This window comes from Anas platyrhynchos, chromosome 1, assembly GCF_047663525.1.
Source record: "Anas platyrhynchos isolate ZD024472 breed Pekin duck chromosome 1, IASCAAS_PekinDuck_T2T, whole genome shotgun sequence".
In the NCBI taxonomy this organism is placed as follows: Eukaryota; Metazoa; Chordata; class Aves; order Anseriformes; family Anatidae; genus Anas; species Anas platyrhynchos.
In genome coordinates this window covers 163181442-163209117 of record NC_092587.1, presented here as the reverse complement: position 1 = coordinate 163209117, position 27676 = coordinate 163181442, and the positions used below count along the sequence as shown (strand labels likewise).

Below are 27676 nucleotides of genomic sequence, written 5' to 3'. Positions count from 1 at the left end.
CCCACCTCCAGTAACTTTCTAATGGAGAATAAGGAATTAAAAACCTGTTCTCCATTAAATTCACAGAATTGAGAAAGAACAATCCTCCCCAAACTGTTTTCCTGTATAACGATCTGAACAAGTGTAATATTTGTGCCTCCCAAATATGGACAGGTATAAGAAAATCAATTTACCATTTTAACAAAATTAATGAAAAACAATCAGTAGCATGAGCAAGAAGCAAAGAAAGAAAGATCGCAGTGATGACTCAGAATAAAAAGAGCAAGAGAGACAAAAAGGAAGAACTACAAAACACTACAACTAAAATTTTTATATAAATCACAATGAAACGAACAGGAGACTATAAGAACTGTACCAGAATTTGAGTCCTATAACGAATGGCTACCTACACTTCAAAATTATTTTGGACTGTGAATTTGATGAACCAGTGACTCCAGAATAACTCCATGTTTGGGAACTCTGACCCTAGAGAATAGGAGCACTATATATACTTACTTGTATGCACTTTCAAAAATAAGTTAATCTAATGAAATAAGAATAGATTGTTTTATGTTGGAATAAAGAAGTGTCAGCCCACATTTACCTAGCAATTCTTTAGCAGCTGATGTGCAAAAAGAGGTGGTCACCTGTGTGTTCTGCTTTTAGCTACACTGAAGGCAAAAAAGTAGGAGGAAGAAGAGTACGTTCTAAAGGGTAAGAGAAGGGAAGATGTGGACACATAGAAATGTGGAACAGAGGAATATAGTATGAAGACAGAATAATGACCTGAGAGGGAACACATATAGAAAGAAGTGATTCCTTTGTGGAGAACGTTTGCTTGAAGTGGGTGACTGTGAGGGAAATGGATAGACTGAAGAGCAGCACAGAATTTGGTAGAGGACACAACACATGACATTCATAAATTTGTAAGTCTTTGTTGGCCTAAAAGCACAAGGGTTTGGACACTAGTAAGATAATGAATACACATACAAAGCTAAGTTTGGCAGCAGCAATGATGAAATATTTTAAAAACAGAAGGAACAATACTGAGACATTGTTCAACCTCCATTAACTTTACGAAAGCTCAGAAAGGTACCGAAGCAGAAAAAAAAACATAATTAAAAACTAACGAAAAAAACAGAGTGAAAAATGTTCACAATTTCTTTTTGTACAGATGGCCAGAAAGCAGTATTTGCCCTCTAATCTCACCACTATGATGTCTACTCTGACAAATAAATACAACAATTTACATTAAAAAAAAACAAACAAACACAAATCTTATTCCATCTATCAGCTATATTACCTGAAAGTTGAGTATAATATATGCTTAGTAACAGCAGAGCAAAAATGAACAAGCAACTAAAATAGACAGATGTAGCATGTTATACTTGTTAGCCCTTTTATTAAGATCACCCAATTTTGGAATGGCTAACTACAGCACACCTACTACGAAAATGAATCGGAAAAAAAGACAACTTAACCACATAAAAAAATACAGTAAAACTGCTTAAGAGTAATATTTTTTGCTTCATAAAACTAGGAGGAATTTGGAAAAATACAATAAACAGGGTAGACTGCCTTATATGGAATGTGAGAACTGTGATACAATTATTTTCCTATCCACTGAAACTCGGCATAGCAAAACAATTTAGCCCCTTAAGAATCTAAGAGGCCCTTTGGGCTAAGTTTTGACAAGCACACTTTCTGCATTTGAGAAGTATTCTTCTCAGAAGGATTTGAAGGACACTGTGTCAAAATCACAGTTTCTCTGGCTTCTGGATGAGACACAGGCACTTGGCAGAGATCAATCACAGACCAAGCTTAGCTATACACATAGCAACCTGAGATCCCCTGGGAAAACTTAAGATTGCTGAATGAAAAGCAGCAGATACACATGCATTAGCTAACTCAGGATCTTACAAGAAGTCCGGATACAATTTAGGCTACCCACAGTGAAACCCTCCTCTGTCCTGAAGGGTAAGCATGTCTGGCAGGAGATGTGATGTGATCTTCAACAAGATGTCCCACAATAGGTGCCTGAATGATAGCTGTCCGTGGTAGATGCCCAGCCGATAGCTGGCTGGCAGGTGCACAACATTTCACATGGGGCTGCTGACCGTGGTGCTGTAAGATCAGGTTCACCATAGGCTATTTGTTACTGTGTACTGTGTCAAAAGAAAACTACTGTAAATTGCAGGCAGAGCTGGACAGTACAGGGGTTAAAAAAATAAACAAAGTGGAGATCTTTAGATTTTAGATGTAAATGGAAGCTTGGTGAAAAGATGTAAGTAAGACCTGCAGTCCACAACTGAAGTAAAATAATTGGACAATGCACCTAGAAATAGTCTTACGGGACACGTTTTGTTGTAGAGATAATAGAGTAGTCTTTACCCTTTGTCTTCTCATAGAACATAACTGACTGTCCATGCTCAAGTATTTCTTCCATGTCATTGTTGACCCTTCGGAAGCAAAGATACATCATGTTGTTCTACTTCAGTGGTTCCATTTTTGAAGCTTGACTGCCAAGTGCTGAAAGCAACAGCAGGTACAAGAAATGCAAGCGAACTTTGAACACTAACAGAAAGATCCTGAAGTTTTAAGTCACACTTTCTTGAGAGAAGCATCACCAAGGAACAGTTCCTTGCTTATGCAAACACAAGATGCACAATTTTTAACCAATACTAGATACCGCAATGTGTTTCTTGCTTCCACTGAGTTTCTATCCACCCATTCAGCATCTAGTTTGAAGAGCAGGGGATGTCAAATCCTTCACGTAGCAAATATCTCATCAACATCTACTGCTGTGGATTTTACAGCAGAAAGCCTATGCAGACTAGTTTAACAGCTCCAGCATACTGATATGGAAAAAATGGTCTCCCAGGAACCAGATCACTTGCTTCTGTATGTCGTCCATCTGTGAGTGACTAAAGCCTTTGCTGAAGAAAAAACATCATCATCCTGTGCATATTGCTTGTTCACACCATTTCAGTTCTGTCAATGGTTTATTGAGAATCACGTCATCCTGTTCATCTGCTGGTTTGTTTGCTTGTGAACACAGAAAATAGTCTGAAGTCTTTTTAGGGCATGTAACACGCCTTATTCTTTCTGGAGTAGTACAAAGAATTTGTGGTGCTTATCACTGTCTAAACGAGGAGTCCAGAATCCCCTTAATTAAGGAATAAGACATGTCTAGACAGTTGTGCAGAATTCAAAATAGATAAGCATTTTCAAGACTCACTACTAATTCTTTACAGTGAAAGACAGAAGTCTCTGAAAGGATAAGTCATCACTTGCTGCCCAGAAACTTCAATCATTACATCATCTGGTAATGAAGATGGCTCCCTCAGACGAAAACAAGTGTTGCTGCATTTGTCCTGTTGGTTCTTGATTTCAGGGGCCACCATGTATTAGCTAGGCTACCTAAACCGTATCTCCTCCTCCTTTTTTTTTTTTTTTTTTTTTTCCCTCTCCTGGAAACACAGAAGATCATCAGTTCCTGGATTCAGAAGACGATGGTCTTCCTGAGGTCAATACAGGCAATGTGACACACTGCATGACTGACATACCACTGACCTGGCTGGAGCTGGCCATCTCAGCACCACTGCGTCCCAACTGAGGTGGAACTCTGCATAAGGATTCCCTGTTTCCTTCTCTGAGTCCCTTACTGTGAGGACAGAGGAGTGATCTCTACTTAAAGCTGGAAAAAGAAGTACATCAATGAGGAAATCATCATCTGAATGATGGTGCTAAACAGCAATATAGTACTACAGCCAGTTCTCATGCACAGGACATTTTCCAAATTTCTTCAAGGCTTTTTTCAGACATTGTCTAGGATCTGCTGTGGAATGATACAAAGGTCAGTGCCAAGCTGCTCCTCAGCTTCTAGGACTGGTCAGGCACTATCTTTTCACACAGGATGTTTCACGTTCTCTTCTAGGATCTCATTTGGTCTCCATCCAGTTTCTGTCTAAATAAGCAACAGACGTGGCGTTTACTGCCTGGAATTCTGACAAATAGTGCAGATAGCCCTGATGCCTTCAAAAAAAAAAAAAACCCAAGCAATTTCATTTAAGTTGGAAATGGGAGACAGTAAGTTACCAATACAAACGCCACTGCTTTTTGTACCTCTTCAAAGAACAACTAGCCTTACCCTAGGAGTGACTTGAACTGCCTGCTAAAGCAGTTGCAGCTTCCAGTATCCATGAATTTCCAGGAATGAAAAAGACTACTGTCACGTGGCCCTATTACAGGCAGAAACAGGGACAGCATTCACCAGTCTAATGCAGACTGGGTAAGTGTAACAGTTTAGAGACTACCATTTGGCACAGCAGCCAATGCAAAGTAATGTTTCCTATTCACTTTCATTCTTCCTTCCCTCTCTCCCTTTGTACAGTGAATGCAATGGAAGATTTAAGAAGATGATGATTTCTTCAGAAACTTGACAAAAGAGACTATTTGGAAGTCTTGCAAGAGATTAGGAGGATAGATGTTCAAGCAATTTTTATTTCACTGTTACAAAAGAAACAACAGAACTGAAGACAAGTCATGGATGCTCCCTCTATATGCCTTTTATGTAAGGATATTGGGCATTACTGGACATACCCAAAGCCTCAATGATCCCTACTATTAAAAATCCCATCTTACACACATATCGTATATGGGCATACCCAAAGAACAGAAGTATTGTATTTCCTTTTACTGCAAAACATTGATTATCTACTTCAATAAGCAGACGAGATATTAAGAGTGAGATTCAGCTTCCCATTAGAGACACCTGTATTTAGTTGTCTGTGTTCTCACTATAGGCAATGGAGATCAAGGCAATATATTTTACAGAGCTACTCAATATATCTAAATTAGGTAAGTGGCAGCTGGTTAGTCAAATAGTTCTCCAGACTCTGTTGACTTCTCTATTTCCACTGACCACAAAAAACACGTCACTCTCATGAGGACCTGGAAAGTAAGTGCCAACAACATGCAGCTGAGACTCAAACTTCGTGATTTAATTTTGGAAACTATTTAAAAACAAAGAGTCAGAAGCAAACTACTGCCAGTAATGTAACAAAAATAGGTTAATCTCAGTTTATAACCTCATAGTACTTTAATTATTGCATATGCAATATTTTCCAGAAATAACGATACCGTAAGTTTTCCCTTATATATGGGCAGAGAAATAAAGAAACAGAAGCATTTACAACCCAATTATCAAAGCTATATGAGTAACTACACACACAAGTCTTTACATATGGAACAAGTTACCTACACAGTACAACAGTATGGTTACTACTAACAATGGATCTACCCAACGGGTTTATGGGGAGCAAGTGCAGAACCTAACTGGGAAAATATATGAGTTTTCTCATTTCCTAGCTACAGAGAAATTTAGCCACTTTTTATACAGCAGAACAGCAATACACAGCCATGCCTTGCGATTACCGGCTTACCTGGAATTAACATCACCATGTCCAAGTTGCCCATGCTGCCCATATCCAAATGTGTAAACATCACCATTCTCCATCAAAACCACTGAAAACCAACAAAAAAGAACAATATTTTTCCTGAGATATGTATGTGTTAACAGTGTACTGCACCACTGCTGGTTAGTCTTTCTAGGCAGGATAGTTACCAATTGTTACTGGAACACCATAAGATCTATACCGTCTTCCACAACCCACCACAGCTAGCATCTCTACACAGGGATACAGCTGTGCCATGCAGTTGTTACCAAATGGCTCAAAAATTGCTTAAAAGCTCTGATATAATTCCATATATGGTATTTCTGTGGTGTCTTGCACTGTTGAAGGACAATGTAGTATACTACAAAATGATAGTGCAACCTTTTTCAAACTTCAAAAAGGAAGGAAGGGAGGAAAGAAGGAAAGAAGGAAGGGAGGGAAGGAATCTACAGTATAATTAATATTTATTTATTTTTACCTGAATGGTGAAATCCACAACTGACTTGTACAGCTCGCAGTTCACAGTCAAAGCGGACAGCCCCTGGTGGATAGGTTGTGATTTTGCTTGCATCCTTCTCACCCCTTTCTCCACTTCCGTCTATAAACAAAACTTGTAATTATATATCATGTCTTCCAAAAATGTTATGTTAGGAGGAGGAACAAGAATAGTCAATAATCCCCACCCTGCCATTTGTAAGGTAGGAGGAGGAACTCACAGAATAGTGAGAGAAAGAGCTCAAAACAAGTAATTAAAGGAATTAGGAACAAGGAATCATCTGAAAGATGACAGAAGCTCTACTCCTGAACGATCTACTGCATCAAAGTTACACACACAAAAGGAAAATAGCACATCCTCTAAAGCAGAAACTTCTGAAGAGCAGAAAAAAACGATGAGCAAAACAGGAAAGTGCAATAACTTCAGAAGTTTTGCTTAATAACCATCACTTCTGTTCTTCAAGGAAATAACATTATCAATTACACAGAAAGCACTGTACTTGAACACAACAGGTATAGCCTAGTCTGGCTCATTCAATCTCTACTTGTTAAGGATTTTACTTGACTCCAACTTGGCCCTGCTTTACATAACTAACAATTAGTTACACAATTAATCTCTAACAACACTGATATACTCACTACCAACATGTCTGTTTCTGGTCTACGATGAATTTTAGACATTTCTCTGATTTCTGTTATTAAGTATGCAGTGCATTATTGGTTCCTATAATCAAACAGCACTTTTATCAGATAACAGTACGGAAGTGACAAATAAGTTTATTATTTATCAACTTCTTGAAAGCCACTATCTTGGGAAAAAGATGTTTAAGTCTGTTAACTAGACTGTAATTAAACTACATTGTCACAAGGTCACAAAGGAACGTGGTTTTGTAACACCAGCAGGAAACTAATATGACAGAGAAAGAGAACGTGCTCAGCACCACGGAGACACTTATACCTGTGAAGGAGGCTGGCAACAAAAGCTCTGAAGAAAATGCATTTTTGTAATGACCAATGCCATATATGACTGCAGTATACACACATTACGAAAGTGGGCCAAGTAAACACACCTGTAGCTACTGTTACAAAATCCTTTTAAACTAGAGGCTTCTCTAGCACAGAGAAGGAGGAGAAAAGTGAAAAATAAGTGCACCCAAGAGATTCTACATTGCTTCTGTGATAATTCTGACCAATTACTACTACCTTATTAACAAAATTCTTACAGAGAAACAACTGCTCCTGAAAGCACTTGATGTGTTGTTAATTCAGATCTGTATTAAATGTTTCGACATGCTTTCCTGAACAACTGTTAGTGGAAGTCTAGACTCTGAGCATTCGTTATTTACTATGTGCACATAGTAAATACTTAATAAATACATAGTAAAAAAATGCATAGTAAAAAAAACAAAAAAAAACAAAAAAAACTTGCAAATCTTTCAAAGTAAATTCAACACATCACAAAATAAGTAAATATATAAATAAATAACAAATCTTCCTTTAAAAAAAAATGTTATTTTCTAGTGATGACTGGGTACAGAAGATAAATGAATCTCCATGTACTTTGCATCTGTACAGAAACGATGCACAGAGGTATTAAGTAATGCCTTTTAAAAATTAGGTTAACAGAATAATAAACATATCCTTTCTAAAATGCTGGCAGCCTTCATCAGAAGATTTACACCAACACTCCACGTTGGGTATGTGTGAAATGGAGACATGGTAAAGGAATTGTCTAGATCTTATAACTGCCATGGGAATTTTGATTTTTTTCCAATAGTGTCACTTGGGTACTACCAGACTATATATACATTAGAAGAAATGTTTCTGAAGGCCTGTCTGCACATTTATTTGTAAGGAAAAAAAAAATACAAAGAGACTATTTAACAAAACAAAAAAAAAAAAAGAAAAAGAAAAAAAAAAAAACAAAACCCACACCTGAAAAAACATGTATTTTTTTCTAGTCATATAATTCTGCTTTAACATGCTTCTACTATTTCAGTTAGTAATTTGGCTACTTCTCAAAACCTATCAACTTTTTATACCAACTTTTGTATTAAACTGTATATGACAAAGGAATCAATAGATGGTTCTAATGGCTAATATTGCTGCCATAATATTTTATTCAGGAAGCAGCCTACTTACTGCTTCCCTCTTTCACACATACTTTTCTAACAGAGCAACGTGAATTGTTCTTGAAGGTCACCTGTGGCCCCTTGTCTCTCCTCCACCACTCATGGCTGTGCTGACAAATGTAAGCTCTCCCACTGTGCAAATGCACTTTGCAACAGTCATCTGCCAGGAAGGCACATGTCTACTATTTATGTTATGGACTGTATGTGCTTCCCAAAATGAAACTAACTAGACACACAGCATAATATGATACCATATTATGCATAAGGAAATGCTAAATACTATTGTGTACGATGTAGAGAAAACAACATTGACATGAAAATAATTTTCTGCATTTCCTTATCCAAGAAACAGATTTATTTTAAAGGAAAAAGATTTACAGAGTTAGGACTTTTGAGTTCCAAAGCTAACTTGTCAAAGTCTTTAAGAATGCAGGAATGGGATGTGTCTTGAACAAATATAACTGTGGAGACACATGCTTGCTTTTCTTCAAACAATTGTGCACATACTCATTACATTAGAAGTAATACCAAAGCAACCTGAAGGGGAAAGCACAGAAAGAAACACTAATGAAGCAGAGATTGCTCTTCAAGCAAGAAAGTTAGTACTTTCAGTGTTATCCAACTGGACTTCCACTTTGTCTCTTTCAACTCTATGAAAGATAAAAAAGCACTGGGGGAAAGCTCCAAAATGCTTCCTGCTGTTATCACTGAGGGGTGGGTGCTATGAACGACTTTACAATGCTGTTTTTTCAACTTGGATAACTTACACACTTAGGGAAGAAAAGTGTGCTAACTGGTATAACTATTAACAACACACAAAAACATCCTTCAACTCCCTTTTCCTTAGGGAAAAGTTTCTGAAGACAATCTTTTCCCCTGTGCTCAGAAGCTCTCCTGGTTAATACTGCTACCACAAAAACAAACAAAAAAACACAACTCTCCACTGTTTTCCAGCAACAAAGAAAAAACTCATTCAGTTCTAGCAGCAAGTGAAGTCATGAGCCATAGATGAGAGTTCTTCTGGAGAAAAAAAAATATTTTATAAAATGGCACCACTGAACCTGGGCCCAGACCTGAGGCAAACCATTTTGTAGGTCTCCTGCTGCTGCAGGAAGGGTGATGATATTTGCTTTTTTCTCACGGACCATTTCTAGAGGAGGGAAAAAGCGCTTCCAAGGATGCTAAACATGGTTCTTCTCCCCACAGATGAAAAGCTTTAATTCTGCTTACTTGTGAACATAAAAATTTCATAGAATAACTATCTCGTAATAATACCACACCATTTGTCAACGTTTCTTTATTTAAGTTCAGCAGAGATCACCCAAATAATGCCTATCAGTCAAGTTACTGGTTAGTATTTGTGATGTTCAATCCTCACGGGATGGTCTCAATGCTTTAGTATCTACAGGCTCTATATACCACATTACTTGAACAAATCAGCCTGTGACTACAGCTTGACTGCCCACCACAGACTGCAGTTGAAATATCGGTAACCAATATTATAGCTACAGTGCAGGAGGTGCAGGAGGGAAAGGAAACACACTCTGGTTGTAAAAATCATTCCTCCTACAAGGGGAGAAAAATAAGCAAGTCCACTGAATGCTTGAAAGGTGGCTACAGAGCTTGGGTGAGATCTGACTTGCAGAATCTCAAGTGCATGACACTTATGATAATGTGGTAATGTATTTGCATTCTAATTACAAACTCAATAGCAACAACTCTATCCTAAATTTTTGTACCTTTTTTTTTGCAGGTTTTGTTAAGTATTTTTCTCTGGTAAGTGCTTCAAACTTTCTTTTCCTTACCCTTAAAGTTAAAAAGTAGAACATAAATTTTCTTGAACACGCTAATTTTGGATTAGCATTTACAAAATCATTGTTATACAACTTGTTCCATCCCTACAATTTCAGCTTCTTCTAACCTTTGTCCTTCTGGTATTTGTTTTCATATTCTTCGGATTTTATATATATATATATATATATATATATATATATTATTAACACCACTACAAAATATAGGAAAAGGGCAGTGTTTGCTACAGAACCTTAACTGACTCAAGGAGCTTACTTTGTTTTTAATTTCCACTCAGCTGATTTCTACAGTTGAAACATGTACAGACTTCTGCAGATCTTGTTTACTCAAGATCCGCAATGATAAAGTCCCCTGGGACTGGAAATACGGACTGGGAAGTCACTACCTCGTTACAGAATGAGGATGAAGGACAAGCTGATTTCTCTTCTTAGTTTCAAAGCACTCCATGATTACCAAAGAAGGTGATGCCTTCTCCTTTCTATTTGTGATGAAGATGCAGACACAAATTAGAAAGATTAGGATTATGTTAAATACGTATTTTTTGTAATAAGAAAGATCTTTATATGCAGACCCTATAAATGTGAAATGAGTGGATGCAGTGGCAAGCTTTCCAGATAATGGTTATTCATGATAAAGTTAAAGGAGTTTTCAACTGAAGAATTCAACAGAATAATTCCACAAATAAAAGCCATGTAGATTTGATAATATACCAATGTACGATGTACAAGTTTTTAAATTAGACCACAACTGTTGTCCTTGAAGCAGCTGTTCCCATTCAAGTTTAAATAAATATCATTATCAGAAGAAGATACACAGCTGAAGACTGCGAAGCAGGAACAGGTATCTGCAAGTCTAGTCCTTGCCTCAACAGTGTTACCAGCTGAAATGCATTTTCCCTGCAAGAAAATCTTGAAGGTCTGATTGATGTGAATTGTTAAAAGACTACCTTACCAGAAACACTTCAAGTAAGAACACTGTCTTGGAAAATATCACATTCAAAAATGAGACAAAAGAGCATACCCATTTCAATGTTGGAGTGTCCTTTTCCTGAAGTCAACATCCCTGCCTCAGATTGCTTGAGATTATTGATTTTATCTTCTGCATATAGTAAGAGAAGCAGATGAAGAATGTCTTAAAATGAGGTATATTTCTTATCCTTTCCATGATTTTCACCTCACCCCTTATTTGATAGCAACCCACTTCACCAGTTTTCCTTTGTTAGGAGGGTATTTCTAGTTTCTAGTGGAATTTACGGCCTTCTTTCTGGAAGCCATCTTCTGTGGCAGAGAAGGGTTCTCAACATTTACTTCTAAAGACATTACACAAGACAAATCTTCCTGATCTGTTTAGTATGAGACAGGAAAAAAAAAACTAAAAGAAACAGAATTTCTTTACATATGGCCTTCCTTAAGGAAAAATAAATGGTCGGTTCTACAGAGTGTATCGAACTAAATTCTTCAGCACAATGCAGACTTTTGCATTGTCTGTGCTAACACACCCCAAGAAATAAATGTTAACCTCAAACTGTGACTAATGCACATACCTCTTATAAGGAAATATTTGATGTAGCTACTCAGAGCTAAAGAGAGCTCCAACTACTAACACATGCCAAAAAATAAGAGGTAGGCAGGATGAACATACTTCTTCATGCACTTTCTTATAGGGTCACGGGCTTGCATGCAATATACCTAGTGGAAGTAACCAGTTCAAGAAAATTGGTTATCAGCCAATTGTGACTCAAATGACAGCACTCAGATTTTGTATGATTTGCCTTTCAGCAAGAAATCTCTGCCAAGGAGATAATGATAAATTTTATTTAAGTGGTAAAGTGCAGATGATATGTTATCCAGGGAGACTAGGAAGATACTATGCAAAAACAAAGGACCAGATTCTGTTTTCATTCCCCTAAAAAAAACTTGAGATAATTTCATTATCAGGTATGTTCACAACTAGGTAGGCCTATCACCCCTCTTCCCCACTGAAATCATATCCCAGCAGTCTTCAAATTGTCGTACAATTTGTTTCTATACATGCCAAATGCAAATCACTAACTTGCATGAATTCAACTTGAAAGCCACTATAACAATTCTTTTCAATTTTTTTTTAGCTATTCTTTAAAAATGTTGAAACATTCTTGGCCCACACCATTTTAGAGCTTTCTGATTACTTTGATCAGGTCTGCAATCTGCATTTTACAAACATATCCTAAATAGATATGTACACACATCTATACACAGATACAGACAATGATCAAATTTGATACAGTTCAACTATAGACATTGCAGCTGAATTTTTTAGTAATATAGTATTTCTTCAAAAAAAAAAAAAAATCACACCTAAACACATTACACACTTTGAAATTAAATTTTTACTGAATTGGCTTTCCAGACATACCAAAACTTCAGAAATATCAAAGATAACTCCTTACATTCTGAAAAAGAACTATTTAGTTCATGAATATTGCAACGTAAAAACTGTACTCTGATTTATACTTTCCCCATTCAAAGCTAGCGAAAAAAAAAAAAGTGTTATTTACATTATTTTAAATATTTGCTTTCTTTAAAAAAGGTTTGTTAATAGACAACATACCTATGAAAAACTCTTATGCTAGAATTAGCAAGTATAGAATTTATGTTAAAGGAATCACCCCAGATGCACTGCACAGAAGTTCAAGAACAAACAAAAACACTAACGGTACTAATGTCACAGCTGAGCCACTGGAAAGTGTGAAAGTTTCCTACAAATGAAAGAACCTTAGAAATGAGACAAGCTTAGACATGAGAAAAGACACAGGAAAGCAATGCATTTTTCAACTAAGAAAAAAACAGGGGGAAAGGAAAACAAAGATAACACAGACTACCAAACATTTACACTTAAAAAAATAAAAAGTCAACACGTAAATGCGTTCTCTTTCTCCTCAGGTAACAAAATACTAACAAGAAGAAAGGCAGAAGCCATCTTGTGCATTTCTTTGAAAAGACAGATTCAGCGCATGGAAGAGGTGAGGTGGGAGGATCGGCTTATTTCCACCCTAGCCAAAAAGGAAGTCCAAATACCTTTGTGCTTGTCCCGTTTATGCTTTAGCTGTGCTGGATGGGGTCTGATTCTGGCTAGAGCCTGTTCTCGATGGTTCATAAAAATAGGACCAGGAAATACAAGGGGGCCTGAGGAGAAACATTTTGCACATGCATAGGAAAGCTCACAAAATGGAAACAGTGTGTTAAACAAAATTCAAATTAAAAGCAATGACAAAAAAAAGAATAATTATATAATAAATCTTATTTGTCTAAATTCAAAAAGCCCCAATGAAAAGAAATTCATATCTCTTTATAATAAGACCAAACTAGTATGCATAGAAACAGTGAACATCCCACAGTGATAGCTTTACCTAAATTTTTAAGTATGCAACTCTATTGTAATGGAACTGTAATGGAAACACAGACTCACAGTGGAGTAAAATTTGATAGCAACTATACATTACTGTTTTTAATAGTATAAAAGATTAATTATCATGTCTTACTTCCTACAATATTACAGTCAAAACCAATAATTTGGATTATCACCTTATCAGTGCTGAATTTAAAGAACATAGCCACACAACTGTTTATCATTACCATATTTAAAATTCATTTATCAATTATAAAGAAAACAGCAATCCAAAAATAACTGGGTCCGTGAGTAAAATTATTCAAATATGATTGTTTTTCTGATCTACTTATCAATCTTGCAATCTATTTAAGTTATTCTTTGAATCTTTCCCATCTATGTAAAAGTCAAATCTTCAAGAGAAGATTCATATTTAAAGAAAGCAATAATGTATTTATTTAATGTTTTCTTCAGATTTTTTTATTTTTAATCTAGACCCATGCATAGCTATATTAAGTTTAATCAAAGCTGATTATATGTAGATAATGGAACAGCAATTTTTTGCTTAAATCTGTACTTTCTACTCTACTTTTAACCTTTCTACTAAAGGTTAAGTCTGCCATCAAGAATTTGTTTGGAAGCATCTCCTACTTCTGGAAGTCAGACATCACATGGAAATCATAAAAAAGGAGCAACTAATTCTGATAAATACCCCACACCATTCCACAGGTCTCCAGACCCAGTCAATGAATGGTCTTTAAAAAAAAACTCCAAGTCAGGCTTTGTGTCACATTTTAAGTGGATTATATGAACCTTTGAAAATTAGTATTCCCTGTTCTTCCCCAAGATTCCCATAGGTAATCTTTATTTACAAATTAATTTAGGCTAAATTTCAGTAAATGCTCATTGTCTCAAGTATCCTTCCGTCAGCTTTACACCATCAGACCTCTCACTGATATGGAACAGTATGAACAGAAATTTAAGTGGAAGTTAGGCCAAATCTGCCAGGATTTGGAACCTGCAGATGAAGAAACTTCACACACTGAAGTTGACGAAATTTGACTTTTTAACGTTGACTTAAAAAAGAAAAACTATAAATATGTTAAAAATTAATTACTGCCTTTCAGCTTTGAATTTCCTACATGTGTTACCTAATATAATGCCTAAAAACCTCATTAGACATATACATGTATGTCTTTTATATACAGCATAGATTTTTGGTTTAATTCAACCATGTAGGTTTTGTTTCAACCTTGGAGTCACTTTATCCAGTTCAACCAGAATAGGTCAACTTGCTAATTAAGAACCAACTTCTCCTTATGACCAAGAATTATCATTTGCTTTTGATTTACCTTCATCATGAAGCTTCTTCCTCTAGCTGTCTTGCTGTTTTCCTACTTTTCAGTTTCCTATCAATCCGAGCTTCTGTTTAATAGATTCTTAATACCACCCCATATTCTCAGTTACAATTTTTGGCAAAGACTACCTTCTGCCAGGCCACTTGCTATGCTTAGCATCTCACCTCCTAGTACTTAAATTCACACAGAAAATATTATCGCCTTCTCTCTTTCAAGTTGGAAGGGAGGTACTGAGGCAGACCAGGAAAAGTCAAGAAAGGGGAGAGAGACAAATGACAGGCAAATTACAAAAGCTAGGAATGTTAGGAGGACAAAAGATACTGAGAAAAGCTAGGTGAACAACAGGAGGAAACAGAGTGGAGTTGAAAAAGAAAGATAGTGATGGAAGACTGGGACTTGCTTACTACTGAGAAATTCCTAATGAAATAAAAAGCCCAAGAAATAGAGAATGGACCTGACAATATGACAAAAGTGAAGCTTGAATTAGAAAACAGTCACAAAAAAAGATCCAAGGACTGCAAAGAGTGCAGGTATGAAGTATGTGGGTCTAAGGTATCTGTAGGTAATCAGAGTATGTGATCTCTAGATAATTTAGACAAAAAATTTCCAAAAAAATTCCAAAGTTCCAGAAAATGCCTGCATAACATATAGCCCAGGGGACTGGATGCAGCCCTGAAAGCAATCTTTGGCATTTTGGTGTTAAGAGCAAAGATGGCAAGAGAGAGAATTTCAGAAGGACAGAAGGAAGCTAAGTATGTTAGGGTAAGTAAAAGAATTATTAGAAATTTGGGAGATAAAGAATATTGGGGATGCATAAAAGGATGGCAGCATACTGCTACTACACTGCTGCCTATAGCTGCGAAGCCCCTCAACTGAATTTCATTCCCCTAATCAATACGATGACTCTATAAAGGTGTCCAACCTTCCGACTAAAGCAGCTTTGCTTCTGGATATTCTTACATCCAATGCGTTCCCATCAATTACATGAGGAACTCAAGTCCAAAATAAAGTTAAATACAGTATCTCTTCATTTCATAATAATTTGTATCCAATCCATGGAACAGAACGAGTATGTCTATCATTGGTTTTGGCTGTTTATGCATGCTAGATCTGTAATGTAATGAGAATATCATAGGAAATATCTGCATTTTGATTGTATTATGATGTCTGAATGTTCAGTCATGTGCTGTGAAGAACCTTCTCTCCCTTGAATATAACACCACAAGACACAAACCGATCGCACAATTCATAAAGACTGTATCTACTTTCTACTTACATCAAGAGTTGCCTGTACAAAGGCAGCAGAGTTTAAGTGCTATTAATTATTTTGGCGGAATGATTCAGCCATACACCATATGCTTCCTTTATTTTGTTAAAAAATGCAGAAAATCATTCAAAAAACTCTTCCAGAAGTTTCTAATGTAGATTTACATAGGGAATAATAACCTATTATTCAGTTATTTTACTAGATCAGGTTAGAGAGTTAAAGGAATGACAGCCACTAGTAAACTGTAATGTTGCTATTTTAAATCAGTTGCTGTATGGTGCAAAATGCTATTCACTCTCTCCCTTTATTTTTTATAGAATGTTTTCCCATAGCTCCCAAAGCAAACATCTCTGAGCTATAAATACTAGCTTTTCTTTCTAGGTCCTGCAGGATCCAGGCCTTTCAAAATGGACTTTGGCAGTGAATTAAAAGCATAAAGCAAAAATTGTTAATCAACAGAAGTAATTTTATTTTCTAGAAAAATAGAATTTGTTTATTAAACAAAGCAGTTGACTATGGGATAACAGAGTCTCTGTACACACACTTAAGTGATTTTTTGCGTTCTAGGCCATCTAAGCACTTTGGCAGAATTTCCTCAGAGTTTTCTATCTGATTTGTATTGTTTTATGCATATTTTGATCTCTTCTAGTATCATTCCCTAAATAACTGTTATTTGGCTGGTTGTAATTACAGAGGACTGAAATTAATGCTCTCAAATGGTTACATAGTATAGACCAATGCACTGAATGTAGCAGGTTATGTGAAAAAAAAATACACAATCACATCATTAAAAATTGTATCATAATGTATGTACATAAGCAATATAAATTAAGGTTGCACAGGAAATCTAATATCTGCCACTTGTTGGTGTTTGATTTCACAATTTATTTATGTTCTTTCAAACATAGTAGCTTTTCAGCACATATTTACTAACTGAATCTCCTCGTTTGGATGACACTTTCCATTGTAAATCCCTATTTTTGTCTTCTTGAGTGTTTGTCAGAGAAAGAACAGACTGTTTTAGGAACTAATAAAATACAGAGACAAACGCTTAATATACAAAAAAAATACCTATCTAACAGGTCAACAGTACATAAACATTTAAGGTTATTTCAAAAAATGAAACTGAGGACAAATAGTTAAAAGTGGAACACATTTTACTATGATACTAAGATATCCATACTTCTAGGTTTAAAGCAAAAAAGAAACAAACAAACAAAAAACAATCTTAATAATCCTACAAGGCCATATTAATTGTTAACTGCACATTCTTTAAAACTGTGTTTTTTTCAGATGATGAGTGGCAATTTATTATCACAGCAGAAATATTCGTGTAAATTGACACTATGTGATGCAGACACTAAGGTTCATTTTTGTTTTATTGTCCTCTGCTACAGTTTGCTTCTTCTGTTCAAAACACTGAAAGTAAAAATGGATTATATTCCTCTTCCTTTGTTCTTACAGTTCTTTTCTACTGACAGTTAAGGTGTATAAATCAGGTCTGGAGGAAAAATTGCTAGGGCTTTTTATGGTGAAAAAGAGAGGCAGACTAGCCAATACAAGCATGCAAGACAACTGGGATGGGTATGAGAAAATGAGATGGAAGTAACATTTATGATAATAATTTTGGCACTTTCTGTCTTCTAAATACTTGACCGTGTACTTATTGTTAAACAAATGTGAAAAATGCATTTCTGTATGTATAAACATAAGATGAACTAAACCACTAAATATAAAGCAACTGCTTTCACTAAATCTATGGCAAATCTGAGTTCTAAACCAATAACAAATATAAAGATTTTCATTTTAAAAATTTGTTTAATTAACAATCATCACCTCTTTCAGACAGAAGTCATAAACTCAAGTACAACAATGTAACTTCACAAAACCTTACCTGCTGGTAATTAAGGACAAAAACACACAACCTTCTCTTGAAATCTTTCTTAAAACAGAAAGTCAGGTATGAGTTTGATACAAGTACAAAGTTTTTTGTTTTAAGAAACTTTGAAACAAATAAAACTTCTAGGTCCTGAAAGCATCAACATAAATACTTAAATAAATTTATGGAAAAAACTGCACTAATATTAAATGAAAATTATTGCACATGAATAGACAGTTCTGCTGTATATTTAAGTATATGCTCAGCAATGACATATGCTGAGCAAATACATAAGAATATGCTCAGCAAATAACAGTGTTACTGACAAACTCATTTCAAGCTTGTAGTGGCTTGAGCAGATGTTATTTAAACAGATTTAAATGATACTCAGCCTGCCACAGTAAAACTAATTGCTGAAATAACTGAATTAGCTACACTTCAGAAAAGTCTAAAATTGCTCAAATATATGAAGCTTCAGATAATACTGTCTCACTACAGAACAGCTTTGACTAATATCAATCAATTTACAGATTTCTTTTTCTTCCATGTGGAGTAAGATTGAAAGAAAATAATTTTCCCTTTTCTGTATGGGCATCAAAAGGCAAAACCTAGGTTAAACACCAAATCTGTATCTCAGTAGTGATCATCTAAAAACTTTACATTACAGGTTGAGCAAAAGTAAAGCAGTGAAATATCAGTGAATGAAGCGGCCCTTTGTAATCATCATACCAACAGCTACTTCTGTATCTTTTAGTGTATTACTTAAATATAGTTCGTTTAAAAAGCTGTTTTTAAATTCTCACAGCCTTCTAAAACAAAACAAACACAAAAACCCACCACCAACAGAATTATATTTAAGCAATAAACTGAGTTTCTACTTCTATTACTTCAAATCCCAACCTGAAAAAAATGCAGGGACAGCTCTCCAGATTAGCTCACTCATAAAATGGTAATCTCAGCTTTGTTACATTTAGTGTGCAATGAGTCCATTAAGGCATACCTTAATATCCTCGAGACTAGACAACCGGTGTTTGACAGGAATGGAAAAACAGTCTAACCGTGTTCTGAATGTCCTAACATACAAAACTTCCTCATTAGCAGGGGAAAGAAGACATTGCAACTACTTCTACATTCACCTCTTACCACTCCCATCAAGCCCCCTAAACAGCTTGAAAAAAAAACAACAAACATTTGTATGGTACAGTATTGTACACCGGCTTCTCACCAGATTTTGAAAGACAGTGAAAAGCTGATACAAATCCATCAATCATTATATTGGGATATTAGATGTCTATTAGCATAGCCATCTGTATTTATAGCAGCTTCTAAATTTCTCAAAAGGTCATATACAAGATTGAAAAATGTGGAATTGATTTTAAGCCTTTAAGCCTTCTTCACTGGTCTTGCCCCACAGCCACTGAGCTAGAAGCTGAGTGAAGCAGCTCTAACACCGTGACCAAAAGGAAGCAAAATGGCCAAGTGAACGTACTGCACTACTTGCTGCACTGAAAAGTCCAGAGGAATTTAACCAAGGCTAAGGAACTCTTAACTTTTTTTTTCAAATACTAAATGTATTAACAGAGACTGAAACACTTTTCCATTGCTAATTTTAAGGCTCTAATGTGTCGCTAAAATAAAACTTCTTTCTTGAGTGAAAGAAAAATATCAACTGATTGTAGACTTACTAACGATTTACTAATTGCAATTCTATTCTGGCAAGTATCATCTAATCTATTGTGGCTGTCATTTTGAGACAAAAAATAAAAAAATAAAAAAGAAGCCTTCAGTTTAAACAGCAAAAATTTCTGAAGTTACTAACCACTCCAAGTGGTGCTGCTAAACAGCACGTAAACCCTGTACATTACAACACTGACAGACTACTTTGATTTGGAAGCTGTTGAAAGATGTGGAATTAACTGCTCTTGACTGAAAACACAGTAACATTTAACTAGGCCATTCGTATTACAGCTACCAATGACAACTACTTTTTCATCCCAAAATGCTGAAATTCACACTTCATGTTTGTTGAACAATGCAAATGAAGTTAAGCATACTCATCATCCTCCACAACAGACCTCTTAAAGGAGTTAAATGATTATACCTGTAGACATAGCCTTCAATTTCTCCCTTAATTCCAATGCAGCACTGTTACAGAGGTAAGTAACTGTAACAAAAGTAAATTTGGAGACATTCTAAGTGTACATTTCAAAAAGAATAAAGCTGCTTTTTTTTCTGTTAAAGGAGCACAAATTAGACAACTTGAAACTTGCAATGTGGAAATCAGTTTACTTCCGATACTGGTAGTACTCTTCAAATACTCTTACGCCTTTTTCCTCCAACTGACTCCTATTTCAACACATTCAGCAGGAGAGGAGTGAGGGGTTTCTTTTTTGTGTGCTTTCTTTGTTTTTGGAATGAAATATTCCCATATTCACTTACAAAGTTTTCAGAGTCATCTTGTCTACAAGACTTTGAAGATCTACTGAGAGAATATTTGTACTGAATAAAGGTCACTCACTACACGTAACTGAAGAGTGATCAGCAACATTCAGTGATGGATGCTATTCTTTACCTACACAAGAAGCTATCCATGCTTGGTTTCTCCCTGATCTTGCATAAGATAGCAAATACCACACTTTAACACCCGAAACACCGAAATCATAATCCTAACAAAATCCTACCTACCTGAAGGAAGGCCTCTACAAGAGCTAACCTGGCCTTTAAGCAATCAACCGAAGTTTTCAGAGAAGTGAAAGGTTAAAACCTTCCTTTGGGCTTGATGAATAGCTATTTCAGCTCGTGAGGATTTGTTCAGGTAAAAATCCACAAATATTAAAACTTCTGGGTATACTAAGCAGCCTGCTTATTCTGTTTTAAAATTAGTATAACTAGGTTTTTTCAGGTTGCAAAACATTTTGCACACCAACACAAGTATTCCAATCAGCATTTAAATGTTCCCAGTCTCTCTCATGAAAACGGAAGAGTAACATCACTTCTCAAGAACAGTGCTTTTCTTTCCACCTATTAATGGAAAACTACAGCATTTGGATGGATAAGCATCAAAACACCAAATTTTTCATCTAATTAACACTTGATTGTATAAATCAAGATTTCTCTACGTATTCATGAAACACTATTCCCAGCCTAATCGCTTAAGTCATTCTGAACTGAAACAGGACATTAATCTCCACTCTTCCAACTAGACATACCCGCTACCTTCAATATACACAGAGCTATGCAACGTCAGTGCTCTTTGATTCAGATAATGTGGATGCATGCAACAAGCTCTCCAGCAACATCACTTTAACTACAGCCCACTACACCTATCAAACCAACAATAACAACACATGCCTAATATCTATCATCTGAGACTTAAATTCAGAACATTTTTAAGAGACACACGGCATACAAAGGGACGAGCTGCTCTGGTTAGCTCTGCTTGTCTTCCCCTTTCCGCCAACTGAAAATTCACTTTCCAGCTCTGTCACTATTACCTTTCTGAGACGCTTTGGTGTCATTAGCCGTCTGTAATATTTGACAGCAGCACGCAGGTCCAGCATGACAGAGAAAAAAATAAAGGCTTCCCCCTCTCCACCTCAAAGCTAAAATTAATTGCAAAGATTCAAAGAAAAATAAATTTTCTGTTATCCTCCAGATCTGTAGGCTCTCTTTTCCTTGTTCCTTACTTGTGATAATGCTAGTAATTTCTTACAAGCAAATGAAATAAAACTAAAAGTTGCTCCACAAGGTTCACTGGCTTGGACTCTAAGAAACAAGTTTGATCACAATGTACATTATATCTTAGGAAAAAAAAACCTAACAATCTTAAAAGGAGTTGTTTTTAAAAAATACAAATCAGACATTAGTGACAGAATCAAAATGTAGCATTACTAACACAGCAGAAGCTTAAACAACATATAATTTCAATAAAACTGTTCCTCTCCCCAGTGTAGAATAATATTAGCAACTACATCAGCATGCTTCAGTAAAATATTATGAGTTCTATCAATCTAAAATCTCTCAACTTTAATTAATTAACAGATTAAGATTCTGAGATATATTAAAAAAGAACAGCGCTGAAAACTTGTTTAAACACAGTCTGTTTGTTTAGAATATCAGCAATAATTCCTGAGGTCGGTAATATAAAAAGCGGTAAAATTTTGAAATGATCGAGTGTTTTTTGTTTAATTTCATCAGTGTATTGGATCATTTCAGGCTATTCAAATAAAGAAAATTTCATTTTATAAAACAAGAAATTTTGTCTACTATTGTAGTACAAAAGGTCATTAATAATTTATAATAAATAATTCATACAATAGAAAATGAGCACTGGACAAGCTTTCTGTATAAATCTTTCTGTATAAAGACAGTTTAAGCATTCACAGTAAATAATTATTATTCAATTTTGAAACAACAAAAGTGAAACTTGAATATTAATACCAAATGCTACTCTTCACCATTGAAATTTTAATGAATGCACATTAACAAATGCATAGACTTCTCCCAATTTTCCTAAAGAAGGCTAAATAACATAAGTTAGTTTTTTATGTTCTGATTTGTGTTTGATTACTCTATCAGCCTACTTAGCAAAATTAGTTAATATCCATTCTTAGAAAACAGAGTAAGTTTGCTTAGACTATTCGAGCCTCTCATCGTTAAGTCACTTACCTCTTCCTTCTTCCAATCTATGTCTCCTGTTTACACGCTGCCGCTTTTCTTCTTGCCGTAACTGAAGGTGTTCTTCAATATTAACTCCAGGAACAGGGACAGCTACATTAAGAAAATGAAACAATTTTTAAAGATAGTTTTACATATTAGGAGAGTAATAAACCTCAGTGGAAGTTTAGTAAATGGAAACTGAAGAAAACTTCCTACCTGCCCCTTATATGGCTCTTACAAAATATTTAGAAAGAAAGAAAAAAAAAGAGATGAGCAATATTTCTTAAGAGTACTAGGCCTTTTCTCTGAATTTTCTGATTTTCATGAATCTGCCACAATTTCAAAATTACTGATTAATATTTAGCAATTTTTAAATTTAGTAATTAAAAAAAAAATAGTTATTTTTATCAGGCATATTACATATTTATAGTTAGTTATCTGTTATCATAGTTATTGCAGTATTTCCCCCCAAAAAATCAGAAAGGTTTATTAACAAACATAAACACAAATGACAAACATAAAAAATCATAAAATTAAATGTCAATATTTTAAAACACAAATCACTTAAACTATAAAAATATCTGATCTATTTAAAATGTTTTTAAAACATGGTTAAGAATGCTTTAGCGCCATATGCTCTGTCTTTACAAACGTGATTACTTTAACAGAATATATCTGTATGTAAATCCTGACTTATTTAACAGCTAGCTAATTTAATATGAATTCAAAAGGTACTGATAAGCACTTTTGTGCTATGGATCACCTTGAATGAACACAAAAACAGAACTGCTGTTTGCACTGCCTTTCTTCAATGTTTCTTCAGGAAACTGTAGCAATTTTATGTACATATATGAACTGTGCCCCTGACATCAGATAAAACAGAATGCACCATGAAGCACTGTCACTTTTCTCCAGGCAAATGTGAGTCAATCAATTCAATGCCCTCACCTTAAACTATGCCAAGCCCAACACAGGACCAAGAGCTATCTATCCTGCTAGGAGAGGAGTTAGCAAAGCAGGGGTAAACATAAAAACCTTAACTCATCCTTGGTCATGCATGAAAATAGAGCTGGTAAGCAGAGATGCTGTTGTTACATTCACTGTCAGTGCAATACAGCATAAATCTACTTCTGTAACACTAGGGGGTCTTTAGTGTTAGAATAACTTATCAAGAGAAACACTCCAGTTAACTTTTATGTGGAAAAAACCTCACATTCAAATTATAGCATGAGATTTTCGATGGCTACTTTTCAAAAAAGATAAAAAAAAATTGATGAGATGCACAAATATTTTAACTTAAGCATATGATTGTTTTGCGCTCCTTTCCTATACCAGATACTACTTCTATGCAGGATTAAGACCTCTACCTTAAATCTAAAAAAAAAGAGGAAGAAAGAATATATATAAAAAATACATATAAAAAAAAAGAAATAAGGAAGAAAAGTTGGACCTAGCAAAATCTCCTAAAATCTCTAACTGCCTAGATGCAAATACAGAGAATACAATATTAAAAATGCTGTTATAACAGATCTTAGAATAAGGAAAGACTTAAGGTGGTGTTCCTCATGTGCATATGCATTTTTCAGTAATTTCCATACTCCTGGCAACATACCTACTCCAAAAAAATCTAATTTCAAGAAATTATATTTCCCATCTTTTGCCTGTCTCCAAAAATGATAAGATTACAGAAAAACTCAGGTTATCAAAAATGGGAAAGAACAACTTTGTAGGATCAGCCTTAAGTATCCTAACCACACAGGTCAAAATGGCACACTCGTATCCATAGTAAAGGAAAATTTGAAACATTTCACTTACCAGAATGATCCCACTTTTCTACAGTAACAGTAAATAAATCTGTCTGATAAGTTATATTTTATCCATTTTAACATTATTATACTAAAATTACCATGTAAGTCCAGAAGTTGCAAGGAAAGAACTGCATGGTAAAGTTTTTATCATACAACACAAAAAAAATTAAAATGCAAGCAAAAGTATTAACTGAAAAGAACACCTATTTCTACACTAACCTGTTATTCCAACTCAGGTTTCAAAAGTCAGCAATAAAACTGATTTATTTAAAGAGTACAAACAGAAGTATCAAAGGAAACAAATGAAAAAAAAAAACACTTCAACTGGAAATAAAAAATCGTAGTAAGATAAAAAAAAAAAAAAGTAATCTTCCTAATTTCATATCACTTACCCAGTAAGAGATCTAAAGGTATCATCTCTTTTACAGCATCAAGGATTCCTCTTTGCCTTGCCTCCTGGCCATCCAGTTCTCTAGCACACGCCTTGCAGCAGCCACATACAGCGCAGCCCGACTCACCTGAGCCACAGCCACAGATTCTGCAGCAAACAGAGTTGCTTTATCAACACCTTTAATCCTCATGCATTATTGATGCCTTGGTAATTAAAACATACATGCTCACAGACAGAACAAACTAATAACTTAATTCTTCCCAAGAAAAACAAAAAGTATGACTAGTTTAAATCCTAGATGCTGTTGCACGGTGCCTGGGAGCATACACTGACGATACACACCTGTACTGACTTCTCAGTGTAATGTTTCTTCATTTAATTAAATGCACACTACATGAAAACACAAACAGGGAAACAGTGAGCACATGCAATGCTGGAGAAAGTAATGGCAATGTGCAAAGCAGTGGTCCTTTATGTTGCTCAAACCTGAAGGAACAGATAAAATCAAATGGAAGACCAAGATAAAATCTTCCATCATAGGACAAAGAAAGGTTATCCCGTAGCCAACATCTCTGTAAGTAAAACACAATAGTTCAATTGGAAGGGGCCTACACAGATCATTAGGTCCAACAGCCTGACTGACCACTTTAGAACTACTCAAAACTTAAAGCATATTAATAAGGGCATTATGTAAAAGCCTCCTGAACACTGACAGGCCTTGGCAATCAAGCACCTTGCTAGGTGCTTGGGTCAAACCAGCATTTGACCAACATCACAGCATTTTTCCAATGTCCAGTCTCAACTTCTCCTGGCGCAGCTTTGTGCCATTCCCTCACTGCACATCCTTGGTTACCACAAATAAGAGGCCAGCACTTCCTTCTCCACTTCCCCTCCTCGGGAAGATGCAGAGGGCAACGAGGTTACCTCTGAGCCTCCTTTCCTCCAAACTAGACAACCCAAGTGTCCTCAGCCTCTCCGTGCCTTCCCGCACTGTTATCAGCTTTGCTGCCCTCCTCTGGACACACTCAAGTATCTTGACACCATTTTTATATTGTAGGGTCCAGAACTGTATGCAATATTCAAGATGAGGCCACAACAATGCTAAATGTGGCAGGAGAACCACCTCTTTTGACTGGCTCGCCATGTGGTTTGCTCTCTTGGCTGCCAAGGCACATTGCTGGCTCATGTAGGGCCTGCTGTCAACCAGCACCCTCAGACCACTTTCTGCAGGGCTGCTCTCTGGTCACTCATCTCCCAGTCTGTACCTTTGTCCAGCATTACTCTGTCCCAGGTGCAGAACCCAGCATTTTCCTTTGTTGCTGACTGTCCAATGCTCCACTCTGTCTAGGTCCCTCTGTAAGGCCTCTCATCCCTCCAGAGTCAACAGCACCTCCCAGTTCAGTATCAGCATCCTTAGCAAACTTTCTAAGAACATGTTCAGCTTCTGTGTCCAGATCATCGATAAAATTGAACAGAACTGGCCCTTGAATTCTGCTCTTGGGAACACCGCTGGTGACCAGACGACAGCCAAACGTAGTCGCATTCACTACGACTCTGAGTTTTGCTGTTCAGCCAGTTCAGCACTCGGTGAGTGGTGAACAGGTTCAGAGCATGAACTTGTTCAAATCACAGCTGGACAATTTACCCAGAATGACACTGTGAGGGGCAGTAGCAAAGGCCTTACTGAAACCCAGAAAGATTACATCCACCTCCTTCCCTTCATTCACTAAGCGGGTGACATTATCGCACAAGATCAAATTACTAAGGCACGACTTTTCCTTCATGAACCCATGTTGACTACGTCTGATAATAGCTTTGTTCTCTAAGTGCCTTTCAAGTGACATGTTTGTCAAGAGACAACCTATACTGTTACTCAGATTCAACAGCTTCCAGTAAAACAAAAGGTATATCCTAAAGAAAATTTTTTAAAGCATTTAAATAAGCTCCAACCATTACAAGCTATTTACAAAAAAAATCACTTGTTTTTGATTTTAAAAGCACATACCTGTTTGAATATATTATCTTACATTGAAGTTTAAGAACACAACAGCTCAGTTTGAATTCAACACATGCTTTACCTGTTCAACCCACTACAGTAAGTCTATTTCCTTACGTCTGCTTACCCTCCAGGAACTCTGTCAGGACGGCCACTACTAACGCAGCTAGCTCCATAGCCTGTGCAATCCCCACATACAGTGCACACCATGCACTGCTCCAGCTTCCATTTATGCATGCCTGGAGGACACATCATGGACTTCTCATCTTTTTCATCCAGTTCTTCTTCTAGATCTTCATCCATTGCTGTTGCCATGTTCTCAACTCCAAAACCTAATTGGGATATTGAAAGAATAAACAGCTGTTTTCAGAGCTCAGCAATGGCTACTGAAAAAGATCTGAAGAACACTCACAGATCAGATTTTAAAAGGAACAACTACAAATGCCTGATTTATATGCTCAGTCAGCACAATGACACCTCTGAAACTTTTCCAAGCGTGAGCTGGTGCATGTATTTAGCCTTCACAACTAAGAAAAGGAATAATGAGGCTTGTTTTTATTCAGTTGTTTTTAAAGAAAAGCTTTTTTGCAAACAAAATAAAAGTTTGTGTGCATGTGCATTTGTGCATGCCTGGTTTTTTGTTTTTTGTTTTATTTTGGTTTTTAAGTACACAGTATGTGCTTAAGCTTTAGTATTAGAATTATATTTTAAATAAATATGGTTATGTTTTTTTACTTGTGATATTTTCCAGCACAAAAAACAAAAGGAAAAATCTAGGTTCCTCACCTTTTCCTCCCTGGCTCATGGAGCCTGTGTCTCTTCCACATTGTCCTTTATTATTTACGCCAAATGTCCAAACTTCTCCGTTTTTCATTAATACACAGGTGTGAGCTTTGCCCATGGCTACTTGAGTCACAAAGTGTCCTTTCAAATCTGTTACTAAACCTACATGACACAGAGCAGTTGAGTGATAAATTGCACTTTCTACCAGAGATGAAAACTTCTGCAATATTACACAATTATTAATGAGTACTGACAACTTTTAAATTAACAGTAACGGAAAAGAATAATGGATAAG

The 27676-nt window shown here is 35.9% G+C and overlaps 1 protein-coding gene across 34 annotated transcripts in view; it reads right to left on the bottom strand.

Annotated features, from left to right (window-relative positions):
* MYCBP2 (MYC binding protein 2) overlaps positions 1-27676 on the bottom strand; it is a 193443-nt gene that overhangs the window by 113226 nt on the left and 52541 nt on the right. For 23 of the 34 annotated variants that reach the window (XM_038182409.2, XM_038182484.2, XM_038182684.2 and 20 more), the window contains exons 14-22: positions 27385-27543; positions 26726-26930; positions 24604-24749; positions 22413-22514; positions 19846-19908; positions 12931-13038; positions 10895-10972; positions 5914-6033; positions 5424-5505 (exon numbers count right to left, since the gene is read on the bottom strand). In XM_038182409.2, coding sequence (XP_038038337.1) covers positions 5424-5505; positions 5914-6033; positions 10895-10972; positions 12931-13038; positions 19846-19908; positions 22413-22514; positions 24604-24749; positions 26726-26930; positions 27385-27543 — 1063 coding nt within the window. The remainder of the gene's footprint in view (positions 1-5423; positions 5506-5913; positions 6034-10894; positions 10973-12930; positions 13039-19845; positions 19909-22412; positions 22515-24603; positions 24750-26725; positions 26931-27384; positions 27544-27676) is intronic. The other 11 variants (XM_038182779.2, XM_072032471.1, XM_072032479.1 and 8 more) reach the window with 4 other exon arrangements.